The sequence below is a fragment of the Anomaloglossus baeobatrachus genome, chromosome 5 (genome assembly GCF_048569485.1).
Source record: "Anomaloglossus baeobatrachus isolate aAnoBae1 chromosome 5, aAnoBae1.hap1, whole genome shotgun sequence".
NCBI lineage: Eukaryota > Metazoa > Chordata > Amphibia > Anura > Aromobatidae > Anomaloglossus > Anomaloglossus baeobatrachus.
Genome location: NC_134357.1, coordinates 144187448 through 144207866, shown reverse-complemented (window position 1 = coordinate 144207866; position 20419 = coordinate 144187448). Strand labels below are relative to the sequence as shown.

The 20419-nt window shown below is 42.6% G+C and overlaps 1 protein-coding gene across 2 annotated transcripts in view; it reads right to left on the bottom strand.

Annotated features, from left to right (window-relative positions):
- The window catches only part of ZFAND4 (zinc finger AN1-type containing 4), a 75234-nt gene that overhangs the window by 23059 nt on the left and 31756 nt on the right, over positions 1-20419 (bottom strand). For both annotated transcript variants that reach the window (XM_075347253.1, XM_075347252.1), the window contains exons 3-5: positions 10145-10220; positions 9974-10041; positions 8625-8811 (exon numbers count right to left, since the gene is read on the bottom strand). In XM_075347253.1, the coding sequence (XP_075203368.1) occupies positions 8625-8811; positions 9974-10041; positions 10145-10220 (331 nt within the window). The remainder of the gene's footprint in view (positions 1-8624; positions 8812-9973; positions 10042-10144; positions 10221-20419) is intronic.

Sequence of the window (20419 nt, the reverse complement as noted above, 5' to 3'; positions counted from 1 at the left end):
AACACTGAGGACCAAGGGTTTCCCATCTCGCCATGGCTTGATCAGATTGATGTGGTACACTTGGTAGGGATCCTTCTCCCAGATCGGTGGACTTTATAATTGACCTCACCAATCCATTCGACCACTTCATAGAGGCCTTGAAAATTGTCCAAAAAACTTGCTCTCTACAGTGGGTAACAGCACTAGCACACCCTTGAATTGTCTCACTCTTGCTGACTGATTGTACACCATTAACTGCCTCTTGTGCCTGGAGGATGTGCTCTCTCACGATGGGCATCACTTCAGCAATAGTCTGCTGCATTTGGGCCACATGTTGAATTACACTCCTGTAAGGTATAGTCTCCCCTTCTCAGGTCTCTTTCGCTATATCCAAGAGAGCACGGGGGTGTTGCCATATAACATTTCAAATGGGGAAAAACCAGTAGAGGCCTGTGGGGCTTCTCTGATGGAGAATAGGTACAGCAGTAGACAGTACCAGTCTCGGCCGTCCTTCAGTACAACCTTCTTTACCAGCATGGTCTTTAAGGTTTTATTAAACTGTTCCACAAGAACGTCCATCTGTGGGTGGTATACCGAGGTACTGAGTTTTGTGATCTGCAGGGCTTTGCCCAACTCCCTCATGACCTTTGATATGAATGGAATCTCTTGGTATATCAAGATCTTTCAGCAGTCCTGTTCAGGAAAATATTAGGAACAGTTGTCTAGATATACTCTTAGCCTATAGTCACACGATTGTATAACCCCCCCCCCCCTCCCAAAAAACAAAATAAACAGTCCCATTCTTTTCCAGGAGAGTAGGACGAGTAGTATCCGTGTGGCGTCATGCGAGTGGGAGATTTTCCTCACATGGTGCCAGTGTGCTGTTTTTTTTCCCTCAGTAGCCAAATATTCATTTAGTCATTTACAGGACCATTTACAGTGTTCTGTGCTACATGATAGTAAGGTGTTCATAAAAATGGACGTCACTTGGATGATGTGTGTGCTGTCTGGTTTATTTTTTCCCCTCACACCCACTGACTTGTATTGGCGATTCTCGCACAATTTTGGCAACAAATCGCAGCATGTTACGGCTTTTCGCTTATCCAGAATATGTGTCAAACAGCAATCCTCAACAAGAGGGAGGCCACTTAAACAATATTAGTGAAAAAGTGAAAAGTATTAAGAGGCTAAAATGTAACTTTTAATCCTAATGCTAATAAAAATGTGTGATACCGGAGTCCCTTGATGATTCTAATAAGATGAAACGCGTCGGGACGAGGGCCAGGAATACTATAGGGCAGTCATGGCGAACCTTTTACAGTCCGAGTGCCCAAACTGTAGCCCTAAATCCATTCTTTTTCCCGAAGTGCCAACCAATCCTATTATGTAAATAATTGATATTAACTTACCTTTGCAGTCTTCACTTCTCTTCAGCAGGGGGCATCACGCTCATGCATGCTTACCACACACTGAAGCTGAGCCCTTTCCAGACAGCAGTTGGATTGATCTTTCTGGAATAAATTGCAGCATATTTAGACAGAGATTTTAGCCTGGAATGTAATCAGATTTCACCCTGTAATCCACATCTACATATCAAAGTCTGAACATCTTGAAATCCCATAAAGACGTAGGAGTTGCCCCCCTCCCCTTTCATTCTGTAGTTCTGTCCCCTTTCCTGGCCACTTACTGGTAAACATGTCCCCCATCCTTACTTATATTTCCTACATTCTGGTATATTTGTCCCCATCATGGCCCCATCCTGGAAAATGTACCCCATCATTGTAAATGTATCCCATCCTGGCATGTTCCCCCATGCTGTTAAATGACCTCATCCAGGCATGTTCCCTTAAACTGGTAAATGTCCCCCATCCTGCTAAATGTTCCTCACCCTGGCATGTTCATGTTTCCCCCCCATTCTGGTAAATGTACCACATCCTGGCATGTTTGCCCCATACTTGCAGCCATGCATGCCCCGTGCTCTCCATGCATGCCCTGTGCTCCCCATGCATGCCCCGTGCTGGCTCTGTCCCCCCACGCCTTGGCACAGCCGCACACAGCTATAAAAAAAAAAAAAAAAAAAAAAAACCTCACCTTCTAGCACCCGCTCCACCACGCGGCCACAAGACGCCGGCGCCGCCTACTGACGCTCCTCCGTCTCCTGGGCAACAGACCTGCGGCCCAGGAGAGGTGTGTCAGAGGGAGGAGAAATGTCTCCTTTGCTATACACCACTTTGAACTGTTGGCGCGATCACATCGACAGTTCAAAGTGGCTCAGTGTGGCGACAGCGCGCGTGCCAGCACAAAGGGCTCTGCGTGCCCAGTTTGGCACGCGTGCCATAGGTTCGCCATCACTGCTATAGGGGCATTAAGAGAGGGTTAGATGTGGTCTGCCCTTGTTAGGGCGGAAGCTAATGGGGTAATAGGTGAATCTAGTTTCCCTAAGGACGTTTAGGATCAGGTTAAGCTGGAATATGAAAAAAGACCCACACGGAGGAAAACCCTGATGTACCCCAAGCTGCAAGGAATGGGTGAGATAGTTTCCAATATTCTCATCTAAAATACCTTGAATATTGTGGTTCCTCTTTGAGGACCACTATGTACTATATTTGTTGTTTATATTGTTTTTTTATAATTTTTTATGTACTCATATACTGGACCACTGTCCAACTTTGGGTTAAACGACCATACTCCATATTTTTTGTTTGTATGTTGTGTTTTTTTTTTTGTGCTAATTTTGCTATGTTTATAGGCTCCTTGGTTACCTCACTATTGTAATAGGTTTTATGTCCGAGACTGTCAGCAAACCAAGGAGTTTTGGGTTACTTGTTACCTAATCTAGGTTTTTATTAGCATTAGGATTAAAAAGGTTACATTTTAGCCTCTTAATACTGCTTTTTCACTCATTCAGAATATGGATGAGAAAAAAACCCTGACCTACTGCTCTGCTTCACTGAACAACATTGGTCCGAGTGCAATGTGAGATTTTCTTACACTGTACTTGCACGAGTCATACACTGGTGTGTGAGTAGCCTTATCAGAGGAATTTCTTAATGGTACTGCCTCCGGGTACTGTGCAGTATAATCTATGACCAATAAGCTATACTGATGCCCTCTGGCATACTTGACCAGGGGCCCACAAAAAAAAAAAAAAAAAATTTCGATCACTATGTGATTAAACAGGATGCCAAAAATGGCTAATGGCACTAAGGGACTAAAAAAGTGAGCAACCGAGGCGATTAGGTGGCAAGTGAGACAGGACCTGCAATAATTCAAAATCTCTCGACGACAGCCAAGCCAGTAGAACCTCTGGGAGGGCAGTTCCTGTGTTCTGTATCCCCAAAGTGACCACTTAAGACATTAGCATGGACCATGTCTAACACCCTGCATCTGTATGGCCCTGGTATCAACAAATGCTCTACTACCTCTTTTCTCTGCTTGCTGACAAGATAAAATAATTTAGACTTTACAGCAAAATATGGTTACCTGGTGTCGGCCCCCGACTATTGAGCCACCCGGTTTAAAACCTCTACATTATCATTTGCACCTGTAACCCAGTCACCCCCAGACAATTTTCCATTTTTATTTTTGCTCCCCTTCTTCAAAGAGCCGTAAGTTTTTATTTTTCTGTCAATCTTGCCATACAAGGGCGTTTTTTTGCCGGACGAGTTGTACTATTAAATGAAACCATAAGTATTACCATATAGTGTACTGAAAAACAGGAAAAAAATTCCAAGTGCGGAAAAAATTGCAAAAATAAAAATAATAGCAAAAAAGTGTAATTGCACGATTGTTTTTGGGGTATGTTATTCAGTGTTCACTATATAGTAAAACTGATGCGTCAGTGTGATGCCTCAGGTCAGAATGAGTTCCGAGATTCCAAACATGTATAGGTTTACTGTTATCTAAGCGGCTAAAAAAATTCAGACGTTTGACAAAAAAAAAAAAAAAAGGTGGCACACTTTTTGCACCATTTTCCGTGACCTGTAGCATTCTCATTTTTCGGATCTGGGGCTCAGCGATGGCTCTTTTTTTGCATCTTGAGCTGACATTTTTAATGGTACCATTGTTGCGCAGATGCTACATTTTGAGCGACTATTAATCACATTTTGCAATGACCAAAAGAAATTTAATTTTGGCGTTTGATTGGTACCGTAAATGGCGTAGCGGCAAAATTCCAGATTAATTGAATTTATATTTTGATAGATTGGGCATTTCTGAACGTGGCTATTTTAAATGTATTTTTTTAACGCTTTAATTTTTAATGAGGCGAATGGGGGTGATTTGAACCGCCAAGTTTTTTTAAAAACTTTTTTCTTTTACTACTTTATTTTACTAGTCCCCCTCGGGGACTATAAGGGTCAGCAGTCTGATCGCTGATTCATTTCTGTTGATCAGAGCAGCACAGCTTGCTACTATGGCAACCATCGGCTCCCCGTGATCATGTCATGGGGCCTCCAATGACGGCGGGGAAAGATGCGTTCTCCAACGCAGCCATTTAAATCGTGCTGTCACATTTTGACATCTCGATCTAAGATGAATAGGCGCAGGTGGATCGCTGATTGCGGATCCACCTGCGCCTATGAGGCAGACATGTCTGCTGTTCAAATCAGCAGACTTGTGCGGGGATTGCTGCCGGCTCCCTGTAGCAGTCGGCAACTATTACCCCTTCATGATTTAGGACGTACCGGTACGCACTAGGTCATTAAGGGGTTAATGAGTTAGGTCCTGGAGTTGGACAGATGTGGATTTTGTCCCCTTCTTTTGGGTGTCAGGCTCCCTTTGGGAACCTTAGTATGGAGATGCTCCGATCCCTTGTTTCCCCAAGGACCTCTCAACTGCCTAATACCTTTTAATGAGGCCCACTAAGTCATCGGCATTCCGGGGGAACTTCCTGGGCAACTAAGGTCTGAACCGCCCTCAGAAGGCAGTGTATGAACCTGTCCATGATGACCCTTTCCACCATATACGCTGGGAAGAAAGTCTGGTTGCAACTTCTTTTGAATCAGGTGTAAAGGGCACTTTACACGCAGCGATATGGCTAGTGAGCTTACCCGCCCCCGTCTGTTGTGAGTCACGGGCAAATTGCTGCCCGTGGCGCACAACATCACTTACACCCATCACACATACTTACCCTGCTTAGCGACGTTGCTGTGGCCCGCGAACCGCTTCCTTTCTTAGGAGGCGGTTCGTGCGGAGTCACAGCAGCGTCACTAAGCAGCCGCCCAATAGAAGCGGAGATGAGCGGGATGAACATCCCGCCCATCTGCTTCCTTTCTCATTGCGGGCGGCCGCATGTAAGGTGATGTTCCTCGTTCCTGCGGTGTCACACACAGCGATGTGTGCTGCCGCAGGAACGACGAACAACCTGCGCCCTGCAACAGCAACAATAATCGGGAAAGGAACGACACGTCAACGATCAAGGATTAGGTAAGTAATTTTGATCGTTAACGGTTGTTCGTGCGTTTCACACGCAACAACGTCGCTAACAAGGCCGGATGTGCGTCACGGATTCCGTGACCCCAATGACATCTCGTTAGCGATGTCGTTGCGTGTAAAAGCAATTAAAATGACTGCTGGAACACCATTGTAAATGTGAACAGGGTGCTAGCCAAAAAATACATAATCTATATGACGTGAAAGCTGCACACCAAATTCAGAGTAATATGAACAATCATAACTGCTTTATGATACATAAAGAATGAAAAATACAACTAGCCATATGAAAAATGGAAAAAAAAAATGTTGGTGATATTGCATAACTGCTGAGGATTATTTTGAAAAAAAAGATATTTAGCTAATGTATTGATCAATTCATTACTGCCCCATAACCACTTCACAGTAATCTCTTATTTATGGGGTCCCTAACAAAATGTTACCTCGATATGCGGTTGCGTGTAAAGCGGCCTTAAGAAGTCAAACATTTGGGACCAGAAAGGTTTGTCACTGATAGCCCTATTGGCATACTCCTTGTGAGCTGACAGTCACAGTTACTCCTAGATGCGCCAGGATCTTGGTTTTCAACTTGGCGTACTCGTTTGTGTCCTGCAAAGCCAGATCATAATAGGCCTTTTGCAGTTTCCCTGTTCGATATTGCGTCACAATCTGCACACACTGCTACAGAGGCAATTTCTCCCGTTCAGCCAAACCTTTTCAAAAATCATCAGGAATGCCTCAATATAATCCCCTAGGCCTAAGGTAATCTTTTATAAGGCTCTCCTTAATATCTTCCTTACATGTGCATCATCAACTTGACTTGGGGCGGATGCCCTGCAACGGATTGCCTCTGTTAGGCCCGTTTCACACGTCAGTGAAAAACACAGACGTTTTTCACTGGCGTGTAAAACACGCACATGTCCCTGCGTGTGCCGAAAATCACGGCACACGTGGGTTGTCTAAGTGCAATCCGGGCTCCGTTCTCCGTGGCCCGTGATTGCACTTAAAGATTCACTCACCTGCGCCCGCTCCCGCTGTCCGTGGTGCTGAATCCTCCCGCGACGCAGCATCCGGCCGGCGGTGACCCCTGCAGGAGCTGCTTCCGGGTTGGCTGTGTCGCGCATAATGAATATGCGCGACAGTAATCAGCCGGCACAGAAGGAGCAGGGAGATCGGGCTGCAGAGGACATCGCTGGACGCCGGGTGAGTTAAAATGTTTATTATTTTAAAAGCACGTTTTTTTCTGGCACGTGTTTCACGGACCACACCACTGCGTGGTCCATGGAACATCAGTGATGCCAGAAAAAAAAAAATGGACATGTCTCCGTGCAGCAATCACGCACACGCGGGTACGCCGCACGGAGACACGTGCAGTGGGAAAAAAAAAAAAAAAAAAAAAATCACTGACGTGTGAGCAGACCCATTCATTATAATGTGTCTGCGTATGTCAGTGATTCTGGTACGTTTAAAGAAAAAAAAAAAACAAAAAAAAAAAAAAAAAAACACAAACATACCAGAATCACTGACGTGTGAAAGGGGCCTTAGGAGTTCCATCTGCTGTCTGTGCTGCCGTTGCCACTGCTGTTCCTCACGAGGCTGTTGTGGCCTTTGCTGTTGGAGCTTAGCATGCAGCAGCTGCCTTATCAGCTCCTCCATGCTGTATGTTTTCAATCCCACAACCCCTTTTATCAAAGACATGCGGCTTCTCAGTGGCAGTCACTCGGGCCCCTCGGGATTTGTGCCTGCGCTTCTGCAGAGATCTCAATTCACTTGGTTGCATTTGTAGTAGGCATGGGAAGCAGTTTAAAAATGTTTGCATATACTGTACAGCACGGTGTGCTGCAGTATTATGTATTTGAATTTTTAACCCCCTTACAATTTTCAGTTTTCCACTTCCCTTCTACAGAGAGCCATAGCTTTTTAATTTTTCAGTCAATCTTGCCATGTGAGGGCTCATTTTTTGCAGAACGAGTTGTACTTTTAAATAAATCCATAAGTGTAACCATATAGTGTACTGGAAAACAGCATAAAAAATTCCAAATGCGTAAAAGTGAAAAAAAATGAAAATGTGATTGTATGATTGCTTTTGACATTTTATTCATGTTCCCTATATGGTAAAACTGATGTGTCTGTGTGATGCCTCAGGATGTTGTGAGTTCGTAGACACCAAACATATATATGTTTACTACTTTTATCTAAGGGGTTAAAAGAAAAAAAAAGTTTGTCCAAAAAAATAGTGGCGCACGTTTTCGCCATTTTCTGCAACCAGTAGCATTCTCATTTTTCGGGATCTATGGCTCAATGACAGCCTATTTTTTGTGTCTCAAACTGACGTTTTTAACTGCACCATTTTTGCGCAGATGCTACGTTTTGATTGCCTATTGCGGCAACCAAAACACAGTTTTGGCGTTCGGAATTTTTTGCTGCTACGCCGTGTACCAATCAGATTTTATTTTATATTTTGATAGATCGGGCATTTCTGAACGCAGCAATACCAAATGTGTATATTTTTGTAATTCTTTAGGCGAAAGGGGGGGGGGCGTGATTTGAACTGTTAGGTTTATTTATTTTTTTTAATTGTTAAAAATAAAAAATTATTTTACTAGTCCCTCTTGGGGATTATAAGGATCAGCTGTCTGATCACTCATTCTTTTCTCCCAATCAGAGCAGCACTGCTCAGATCGTAAGAAATGCTTATCTCTTACAACCTAACCTACAGTACTCGACTGCTTGTTACAGGACCTGAGTCATGTGAGCTACAGGAGTCATCACATTACCCTGTTCTACCATAGCAACCATCGGCTACACGCGATTACTTCACGTGGCGGCCAGTGAGTAAAGTTTTACCGCGACTGTGATTTAAAATGGCACGGTGATATTTTGGCAGCGCCATTTAAGGAGTTAACAGACACAGGCAGATCGTGGATCTACTCGTGCCTGCGAGACACACGTCAGCTGTACAAATCAGCTGACATGTGCGCAGATTGCCGCAGGCTGCCTGCAGCAGCCGGCGGGGATTAACACTATGACCGCTAGTACGCAATATATTACTACCAGCGGTTGTTAAGGGGTTAATATTGTGGCAATCGAACTATGTAATAATTGTATTATATGCTGCATTATAGAACTATTTCACTTGCAAGGTATGATCTGCCAAATTTGTGTCCTGTACAGGGCAAATAAAATAAAGATGTAAAGATATTCGGTATTACCTGAGTGATTCTGATAATGGTGTCAGAGTACCATCCCCTCTGTCCACCACACGGAAGAAATTCAGTTGATCTCCTTCACGGTATACCAAAAATGTGACCTGCTTATTTGTGGGGGTCTTCTCCCACAATTCATCCCGCAGAGGGTCCATGATCTCTGCTATCTCTCGGACCGAGTCATCCAGTGGCACTGAACGAAGCAAATTGGTAAATCTATTAATACAGAACAAGATTAAATAATTTTGCTAGCTCTTATGTATGACAAACAAAAAGAAAAAAAAAAAGGGAGGAGGAGGTGACATTTACATGGAAGCACCTGTGCGAGTCTGCAATATAAATTTCCCCAATGACAGATATACAAATTATTTAATTGGGAAGGAAGCCGGAAATTCACCATCTGACTCCTAGAAACTTCCTTTCCAGGAACACACTTCCACATGTAACGCAATTGCGTGGTTTCATATCCGCTGTAAGATTTAGCTATTTTGAAATTAAAAATGTGTCTGCAAAATTATTCTACGCATGTATGGAAAAATGTTTCAGTGGTGGCCAACAGCAGCCAGTTACATCCCCCAGTACTGGAAAAAGAAGTCTGAAGGTGGATAACTTCCATGTACTTTAATTAGTACACACACACACACACACACACACACACAACACACACACACACACACTGCAGGAGCGAGACTTTGACCACAGTGTGGGTGATGTAGAGGTCATCCATTTCCATCAAGCTAGAAGGGGAGGTATTTGCAGGGACCAGGTAGGCGCTGATTGAGGATGTAGAAACCGCTTTCAAAAAAAAAAAAATTCCAGGAGCACATACGAGGCTAGAATGGGGTTACAGGAGCCCTATTTACATGATTTTAAAAAAGGTGATCGGCATAGTTTAGAACGTAAAAAAAAACCAAAAGAAAACAAAAACTTGGGACAGGTTTTCTTCAGACAAATTGAAAAAAGTAGGAGAGTATTTTTCTTCATAAAAAATTAGGAAGATGGCACAACACCTTTAAGGTCTGATTGCTGGGACCCCAGTGATCACTAGAGAGGAGGGTCCTCATCACTATCAGACTGCAAAGAGGTGGATTTTGGATAAAGAGATAGTCCAAAGCTCAACTGTGCACATTGGCCCCAATGATATTAACTGGAGCCATAGAGGGCATACATGACCACTGCCACACGCTTTCCCACGGTGGTCATGTAGTAGTGAGTAGGACCAGGGAATTCAGAAGACCAGTTATAGTAATAATGGGGATCCCTACTAGCAAAAAACTCTGTGGATAGGTGATAACTTTCAGTTATAGAACAATCCCTTTAAAACTGTGACCACTGACTACATAGGCTGTACATACCTCTTCGAGTGTTAATTGGACCTCCTCTCATAGCGAGCACTAACTTCAAAGTGCAACCTTCAGTGATACTACAGAAAAAAAAAAAAAAAAATAATAGAAAGCATTATGGTTGGTGAAATAGTCTAAAGTACATTAAAAATAATAAAAACACACAACCAAATAAATACTTACTTATAGTCATTCAGGCAAAACTCATCCTCCAATTCCATGTTATTCCAGATTAAATGTTGTTGTGCAATGGGAATGCCTAGAACGAGATCAAGTTAACATCGGTGTTATGTGCTGGAGATTACAGATTATTTCCGTAAGGTTTACATTCATGGCTCCAGCGTGGGAGAATTAGTAATATATATCTCTCTATCAGAAAAGGGACTTCCGATTCTTGTATTAAACATTGGAAAATTTTGGGGACTCACCGTAATATCTCAGAGGCTTCATTGGGGGGCACAGGAAACCTTGGGTGTATGCTGCTGCCAGTAGGCAAGAAAAAAGAAAAAAGTCTGATCCTCCTAAGGCTGCTTTCACACATCAGTTTTTTGCTGTGCGGCACAATCCGGCACTTTGCACAAAAAAAACGCAACCGTTTTTTTTTGCCACCGGTTGCGTTTTTTTTTTGCATAGACTTTCATTAGTGCCGGGTTGTGTCGCATGGGCTTGTGTTCGGTCCGGTTTTTGCCGGATGCGGCAGATTTAGCCGATGCGGCGGCCGGATCGAACGTTGCCTGGCACATTTTTTTTTTTGTCTGGCAAAAAAAAACAAAACAAAAACCCACATCGCGCCGCATCTGGCGCATTTTCCAATGCATGCCTATGGACGCCGGATGCGGCAAAAACCTCATCCGGCGGCTGCATGCGGTTTTTGCCACTGCGCATGCTCAGTAGCATGCCGCAACCGGCAAAAACCGGACGGCCCGCATGTAAACAAAAAAAAAAAAAAAACCCCAAAAACTTATGCAAAGGATGCGGTTTTGTCGCCGCATCCGTTGCATAGGTTTTACAGCCGGATTGAGCCACAGTGCTCAAACCGGATGTGTGAAAGCAGCCTAAGTAGGATACACCCACAGACCGGAGCCAAGCTGATCAGTTCATATAAAAAGCGGTAGAAGGAGCAACCTAAAAATAACAGACTGGCCGAACTGAAGCTTTTAAAAAGGGGAGGGTTGTTGTGTCCCCAATGAAGGCTCTGAGAAAGATTTTACGGCGAATACCAGAAATCTTCTCTCCATAGTTTCATTTGTTGGGGAATAGAATATAGGAAACCATGAAATGTCTCAAAGTAGTCCTCAAAAAGGTGGGAAGAAAAAAAGGACTGGTGGAAGAATGAAAGAGCAGAGGCACGATTCTCAAGTTGGAAACTGGGCGCTGTAAATTTACAAAAAAACTTTCTACCTTGCCCAAAACAGTCAAGGAAAAAAAAATAAATAGATGAGTATACTATAGAACTTTGAAAAATTGAAAAGTACAGATAACTAGGAAACAGCCTAGAAAACTACCAAATAGAGGCCTGATGACAAAATGTCTTGGAGGCCCCAGCCAATAATGAAGAGAGCCTGAAACCCTATGGGGGTGCTCCGTCTTTAGCTCAATATGCGTCCAGAGTGGCGGAGCAGATCCGGACCTAAAACCATTCTAATGACTCTCTGAATCACAAAAGAATCCAAGTGTCTAAAGAAGCTGCCTTAGACAGATTGGGGGGGGGGTGCTGAGATGTCCCTCGAACTAGTTATAAAAATATCCTAAAGACTGGTCAGGAGGACAAAAAAAAAAAAAGAAGAGAAAAAAAAAAAGAAGAAGAATGGGGCACTAAAAAGGCTCTCAAAAAACGAAAAACAACCCACACGGAAGAGACCTGACCTTAGAGAGAATTGAGGAACAGACAAGACAAGGTTCGACAGCAAGAAGGTCAAGAGGGAAGGAGAGAAGGGAAATATATTATGATAGTTACAAAGATGAAGGGCTTCCCCACTTTGATAATGATCAATCTGATTGGAGAACTGGAAACTCAGATGAGAGGAGACCAAGGAAACTGATATGGAAGTCAGCTCAAAGAGGTCTGCAAAAAAAAAAAAAAAAAATAAGCGAGGCAGTAGCCAACCTCCTTAGATCCAGATCTAGGTCACTCTGGAACTAGAGAATGAGAGAAGGAAAAGTGGAGGATAGAAAAAACTCAGGAGAACGCTGGCGTGTGGGAGACAACCGCTGAGGATTGCGGGACTTGGATAAAAGCTTAAGGACTCTTATGCACACTGGATGCCAACAGATTGAAGCCTAACCTTCTGATGATGTAACCACTTCTGTCAAATGTCTTTCACAGGTTAGGAAGTAAGGGGTCTGGAACCTACTCGGGGAATGTGAATTGCTGAAATCACCGGTACACACTGTTCCATCCATGACCAGATATCTCCGCCATGACCAATAGGATTTCACTTTGTGGTGGATTATGAATGTTGTGACATTCTCAATTAGATGTGGGGCAGCCAGGAAGAAAAGCCTAGCAAAGGAGGGGGATGTAAAAGAACAGCTATGAGTTCCATATGAAGGAAAAAAAAAAAAAAAAAAAAAAAAAAGGAAGAAGACCGACATTGAGCTTACCAGCGATGTTGAATTGGGAGATTCTGGAATAATCTTACCAACTAACAAAGACAGGCGTTCATCATGATCTTCTAACAATTGGAAGGCTCACTAGTGGAAGAGAGTAGAATAACGCCACAAATCATGGACTGTTATACAAAAACGAATCGCTTGGGAAAAGTGGGAGCATGGAGTGAAAGGTCACTGACCAAGTTCTAAGGGGAGTAGAGTACTTTTCTACAAGGAGGGGGGGGGGGGGGGGGTCTTGTTCGTGGGGAAAAAAAAAAAAAAAAAAAAACCAGCGTGGTCAGACGACTAAACACTGGGTCCGTATAGGAGACGACGTGACGTGTTGAAGGTTGAACATGAACAAGAAGTGTGGAACAAGTGGTATGGAAAACTCTCGCAGCGCACAGAAGAGAAGAGCCTTGAGCCATATGTGATCTGGAGGGAAGATTCAGATCACTCTGGTGCAGAGAATGGCTACACTGCTGAAATGATCCACAACAGGACACATGAAGGGGAGTGGCTAAGTCAAGAAGTAAAGCCACGAGTTGACGGGGATAATCCGAACTGTCAGTCCCGAACGTAGGTGAGCATCTTCAAGTCGCTTGCACAGAAAAAAGAATAAGTATTTGGATTCCATGATGTTATTCCCCCATAGAGGGAAATCATTCTGTAGGGCGAAGAGGAACATGCTTGTATGCAAGCTTGAGGTCCCGAATGGTATGAGAGGTACTGACCTATTGTTGGACTAAAAGGACTTGAAGAACTGGAGGAAAGCCACACAAACATGGGAAACATTCCCTATGCAGTTGTCCATATCGGGATCTGAACACAGGACCCAAGTGATGCAAGGCAACAGTGCTAGATACGGAGCCCTGTGAAGTCACTGCTATGTAGAAAGAGGATAATGCTGAAATGGACGAAAGATGAGACGGAAAGGACCAACTGTTCGAGAGGACAGAAGGAACCAGCCTGAGAAAGGCTTCTCATAGAAACTGAGGTTTCTTCTGGAATAGAGACAACACTGATGAGGGCTTGACTGATCGAGCCTATTATGCCATTTATTCCATGGAGCTTTAGATAATAAAAACAAGCACAATAATCATGAACAATACAAAACACACACTGGTACAGGAGGAGAGAGGAGGAGCCTATGGAATTAAATACGGTTAACTTTCAGCTTTTGGAAAGGGGCGTCAGTCTCCGTCCCAGAGAGGCAGCAGTCTTGAAAAGGAGAAAAGAAATGGATTCTCTGCATATGCAGCAGTATCTAGTCATGAGCCACAAGAAGAAGTGAACTGTGGGCAGCTGTAAAGATAGGCCAAGGAAAGGAGCTACCTAACCCCCATGGGTAATCTGCTTTGCGAGGTCTGACAACTTGGTTTTGGCTTGCTTCTACAGAAAAAAAAAAAAAAAAAAACCCCGAAAAAACGTATGGTTAAGACAGCATAAAAAAAAAAAAAAAAAAAAAAGCAGCAGCATTACAAGGTTTTTTTTTCCCCACTTACATTTTTGGGAGAAGGTGCAGTTTTCTTGTGACAACAAAACTGCAGCATGCGCATGTAGCCTTATTTATACAGGGAGCGCTCCTCTTTCCTGGAGTAAACCACGACATATCTCTTGTTGCTCCCAATGCTGGATCACACCAGTGATCCCTTTCTCACAGATTTTATTCTTTGGGTCAGATTTGAAGCCCTCCATCTTGGACCTCCACAGTCTTTACAAGGAATATTGTTCCCCCTCATACCAACTCTCTGTGGCAGTTGGGTGCTCCGCTTCCCTCATCTGGACGATCTACTGGTGAGGGACAAGTATAGGGAATTTAATTTTTCCAGTTCAACATTCCAACAGGGCTTCCTGGGAATCACTGGCCTGCAGCACCAGCCCTTTACTCCAGAATTTTTTACAACATTGTGCATATGCATTTTATAGATTATATACATACAGTATATCACAAAAGTGAGTACACTGCTCACCTTTTTTGTAAATATTTTATTACATCTTTTGGGCCAATACTGAAGATATGACACTTTGATACAATGTAAATAGTCCATGTACAGCTTGTATAAAACAGTGTAGATTTGCTGTTCCCTCTAAATAACTCAACATACAGCCATTAATGTCTAAACCACCAGCAACAAACGTGAGAACATCCCTTAATGAAACTGCCAAATTGTGCCTAAAAGTCAGTATTTTGTGGGGCCATCATTAATTCCAACCACTGCCTTAACTCTCTTTGTCTTGGAGTTCACAACAGCTTCACAGGAGCCGTTGGATCCTCTTCCATCCTCCATGATGACATCACAGAGCTGGCGAGTCTTCAAAACCTTGCACTCCTTCACCTTCAGTTTGAAGATGCCCCACAGATGGTTAATAGGGTTTAGTGCTGGAGACATGCTTGGCCAGTCCAACACCTTTACCTTCAGTTTCTTTAGCAACGTGTAATACTGCTCTGTGGCCCAGTTTCCGAAGGGATGTGATCATGCTCTGCTTCAGTATGTCACAGTACATGTTGGCATTCATGGTTCCCTCACTGAACTGTAGCTACTCAAAGCCGGCAGCTCTCATGCAGCCCCAAACCATGACACTCCCACCAGCATGCTTGATTGTAGGCAAGGCACACTTGTCTTTGTACTTCTCACCTAGTTGCCGCCACACAAGCTTGACACCATCTGCACCAAATACGTTTATCTTGGTCTCATCAGACACAGGATATGGTTCCAATAATCCATATCTTTAGTCTGCTTATCTTCAGTAAACTGTTTACAAGCTTTTTTGTGCATCATCTTTAGAAGAGGCTTCCTTCTGGGATGACAGCCATGCAGACCAATTTGATGCGGTGTGTGGTCTGAGCACGGACAGACTGATCCCATCACCCAACCACCACTGTAACCTCTGCAGCATTGCTGGCAGCACTTCTACGTCCATTTTGAAAAGTCAACTTCTGGATATGACACTGAGCTTGTGTACTCAGCTTCTTTGGTTGACCATGGCGAGAGCTGTTCTGAGTGGAACCTGTCTTGTAAAGCTGCTCAGTTTCAGGATGTTGGCAAATCTTTATGTAGAGCAACAATTATTTTTTTCACATGCCCATGAGGAGTCATGTTGAATTTCCAGTGACCAGTATGATAGTGTGAGCGATAACACCAAATGTAACACACCTGCTCCCCATTCACACCTGAGACCTTGTAACACTAATGGGTCACATGACACCTGGGAGGGAAAATTACTAATTGGGCACAATTTGGCCATTTTCACTAACGGGTGTACTCACTTTTGTTGCAAGCGGTTTAGACATTAAGGGTATGTGCGCACGTTGCTTTTTACCTGCTTTTTTGCTGCTTTTTCTTCTGCGCTGTTTAATGCCAAAATGGATGTGTTCTTCTATTCAAGCAAAGTCTATGGGAATTTGGGTTTCTTGTTCACACTATGTTGTTCAAAATGCTGCCTTTTTGTGGCAGAACTTTGGTCAAAAACTCAGCTTTTCAAAGAAGCAACATGTCAATTGTTTTTGCCATTTGGGTTTTGCACTGCAAAGCTGAGTTTTTGACCAAAGTTCTGCCACAAAAAGGCAGCATTTTGAACAACATAGTGTGAACAAGAAACCCAAATTCCCATAGACTTTGCTTGAATAGAAGAACACATCCATTTTGGCATTAAACAGCGCAGAAGAAAAAGCAGCAAAAAAGCAGGTAAAAAGCAGGTAAAAAGCAACGTGCGCACATACCCTAATAGCTGTGGGTTGAGTTATTTAGAGGACACCAAATTTACACTGTAATCAAAGCTGTACACTGACTACATTACATCAAAGAGTTGTCCAGTGAAAAGATTATAATAAAATATTAACAAAAATGTGAGGGGTGTACTTTTGTGACAATGTATATGGGCCAAGTTTCATCCAGTAAACGCAGATTATTTTTTAACTTTTCTGTCATTGTGTGTCAAATTTTTACGTGTGTGAAATCCATTTTTATACATTAACATTTTAAAATGTACATTATCAAATACAGTTTCTCATGTTAATGACAAGGTATCTAAAAATAATAACATGCTATACATATGATCTGATTTTGCACAGAGTGCATGTTACATGTCATACAAATTTGGTCTAAATAAAAAAAAAAAAATTACATCTGAACAGCCTCATTGTTTAACATGGACTTACTGGAATGACAGTTTACGCCCATGTACCTTCGTAACCATAACTAACGTATGTGGAAAACTAAAGAACAAACCAACAGAAAGAACCATAAGCAAGCAGATAAAGAAACATAACACCTCCCCTTAGTGGTGATAAAGCCAAGTCCTAAACCTATGGGGAAAATGCCACCAAGTATACACAGCACACAGACCAGCACCGGGAGTCCATGCCAGGCACCTACCCTGCCACTGGCTATCAGATGAGCAGGAGAAACGCAGCGATCTGACAAAGGCAGGCAAATCCCACTAAGAATGACCACAGACTTATTTTGCTCTAGATTGGACTCCCGAGTGCTCAAAAACCATCAGAGCTGAAGATCTTCCATAGCCAGTGTCACCGATCTCCATCCTGAAGAAGCTTCCATGGACTTCTAACTGTTACAGGGCATCTCCATTTAGAGATTGATAAATAACCCAATCCAAAGACTTGTACCATTCATTTTATAAAACGATTGGGATAATTTTGGTTTAGTCAGATGCGCAAGATCATTTATTAAAATAATCAAACATTTGGGCGTGAAGTGCGGAAAATCAAAGAAGAAAGAATGATTATACAGTGGAACCTTGGTTTAAGAGTAACTTGGTTTGAGAGTGTTTTGCAAGACAAGCAAAGCTTTAAACAAATGTGTAACTTGGTTTAAGAGCAATGATTAGCAATAAGAGCAGATACTCACCGATCACATGTCTGGTTCTGTCCTTTAACCATGCTCTGACCGCGCTCTGGAGGTAACTTTCTGTACATATTTGCTGTTTACTGTATACTGTACCATTGTACAAGATTCAAAGAAGTCGATCCAGCACGGTGCATTTGATTAAAAATAAAAGTCCTTTATTGAAAAACCATTAAAAAGTCCATTTGGTGCTGAGACTGAATAAGGACAACCCGTCCGAAACGCGTCCTCCTAGCATAATGGACTTAATGGTTTTTCAATAAAAGGACTTATTTTTAAATCAAATGCACCGTGCTGGATCGACTTCTTTGAATCTTGGATACTAAAGGGAGCGGGCTGACTCCAAATGGATCCCTGCATGGTGAAATGATGGTCTCCTAAAACAAAGAGGTGAGCTGGACACACCCTTGTATATGCTTCTGTACCATTGTACAGTATACACTATATAGCATTTCTATCTATTTGTATTTGTAGATACAGTATTGTACTTTTTTTGCTAACCAGTACAGCACATTGCTTATACTGTACCTCACACACCAACAATTCTATTGTAAGCTAAAGTACAAATTAAACTGTACTAGGAATGATGCACTTATGTCAGAGCAAACGCTCATGTATTGAGGAGGCTCAGGAACTGAAGCTGCTTCACACAGGGCATACAGTCCATTTTGGACATACATCAGGTCTTGATCTGTGATCTACCCCCCCCCCCCCTAAAAATATAATATAATATAAATTATATACACACACATATATACACAGTTAGGTCCAGAAATATTTGGACAGTGACACAAGTTTTGTTATTTTAGCTGTTTACAAAAACATGTTCAGAAATATAATAAATATAATAATTATATATATATATATATATATATAATTTATTTATTATGGGCTGAAAGTGCACACTCCCAGCTGCAATATGAGAGTTTTCACATCCAAATCGGAGAAAGGGTTTAGGAATCATAGCTCTGTAATGCATAGCCTCCTCTTTTTCAAGGGACCAAAAGTAATTGGACAAGGGACTCTAAGGGCTGCAATTAACTCTGAAGGCGTCTCCCTCATTAACTTGTAATCAATGAAGTAGTTAAAAGGTCTGGGGTTGATTACAGGTGTGTGGTTTTGCATTTGGAAGCTGTTGCTGTGACCAGACAACATGCGGTCTAAGGAACTCTCAATTGAGGTGAAGCAGAACATCCTGAGGCTGAAAAAAAAAGAAAAAATCCATCAGAGAGATAGCAGACATGCTTGGAGTAGCAAAATCAACAGTCGGGTACATTCTGAGAAAAAAGGAATTGACTGGTGAGCTTGGGAACTCAAAAAGGCCTGGGCGTCCACGGATGACAACAGTGGTGGATGATCGCCGCATACTTTCTTTGGTGAAGAAGAACCCGTTCACAACATCAACTGAAGTCCAGAACACTCAGTGAAGTAGGTGTATCTGTCTCTAAGTCAACAATAAAGAGAAGACTCCATGAAAGTAAATACAAAAGGGTTCACATCCAGATGCAAACCCTTCATCAATTCCAAAAATAGACAGGCCAGAGTTAAATTTGCTGAAAAACACCTCATGAAGCCAGCTCAGTTCTGGAAAAGTATTCTATGGACAGATGAGACAAAGATCAACCTGTACCAGAATGATGGGAAGAAAAAAAGTTTGGAGAAGAAAGGGAACGGCACATGATCCAAGGCACACCACATCCTCTGTAAAACATGGTGGAGGCAACGTGATGGCATGGGCATGCATGGCTTTCAATGGCACTGGGTCACTTGTGTTTATTGATGACATAACAGCAGACAAGAGTAGCCGGATGAATTCTGAAGTGTACCGGGATATACTTTCAGCCCAGATTCAGCCAAATGCCGCAAAGTTGATCGGACGGCGCTTCATAGTACAGATTGACAATGACCCCAAGCATACAGCCAAAGCTACCCAGGAGTTCATGAGTGCAAAAAAGTGGAACATTCTGCATTGGCCAAGTCAATCACCAGATCTTAACCCAATTGAGCATGCATTTCACTTGCTCAAATCCAGACTTAAGACGGAAAGACCCACAAACAAGCAAGACCTGAAGGCTGCGGCTGTAAAGGCCTGGCAAAGCATTAAGAAGGAGGAAACCCAGCGTTTGGTGATGTCCATGGGTTCCAGACTTAAGGCAGTGATTGCCTCCAAAGGCTTCGCAACAAAATATTGAAAATAAAAATATTTTGTTTGGGTTTGGTTTATTTGTCCAATTACTTTTGACCTCCTAAAATGTGGAGTGTTTGTAAAGAAATGTGTACAATTCCTACAATTTCTATCAGATATTTTTGTTCAAACCTTCAAATTAAACGTTACAATCTGCACTTGAATTCTGTTGTAGAGGTTTCATTTCAAATCCAATGTGGTGGCACGCAGAGCCCAACTCGCGAAAATTGTGTCACTGTCCAAATATTTCTGGACCTATATATATTTATTTTTTTTTATTCAAACTGTTTGGGCGTTTTGTTTTCCTTGTTGCAGCAGTTGAGTTTTATATTTTGATAGATTAGACTTATATTTGTTTATTGTCAATTGGGGAAAAGGTGTGTGATCTTAAACTTTCTACGTTAAGACATTTTTTTTTTTATTCTTTAGTTCTTCAGAGGAGTTGATACTTTGACTGTCCGAATAATACAGTATATAATGTACATCACGGTCTCCTTTTAAGCTCAACAAATAGCTCCAGGGGAGATCCAGGACAGTGGCAATGGTGGCCTTCTGTAGGCCCCCCCCCCCCTCCGGCTGCTATAGAAACCATTGAACAGCCAGTGATTGTGCCGCAGTGTGCTAATGGGAGTCAGTAAGCACAAGCACACGTTCCATTTAAATGTTGCGGTCATAATACTGATAGTGCTGTTTAAAATTGTTAACAGGAACAGCAGTGGCTGTATATTTAATATAGCCGGTATCTGTCACGTGTGAAGAGCTCAGCTCCTAAGCCCTCTCCACACATGATCACCCCCGCAATTTACAAACATG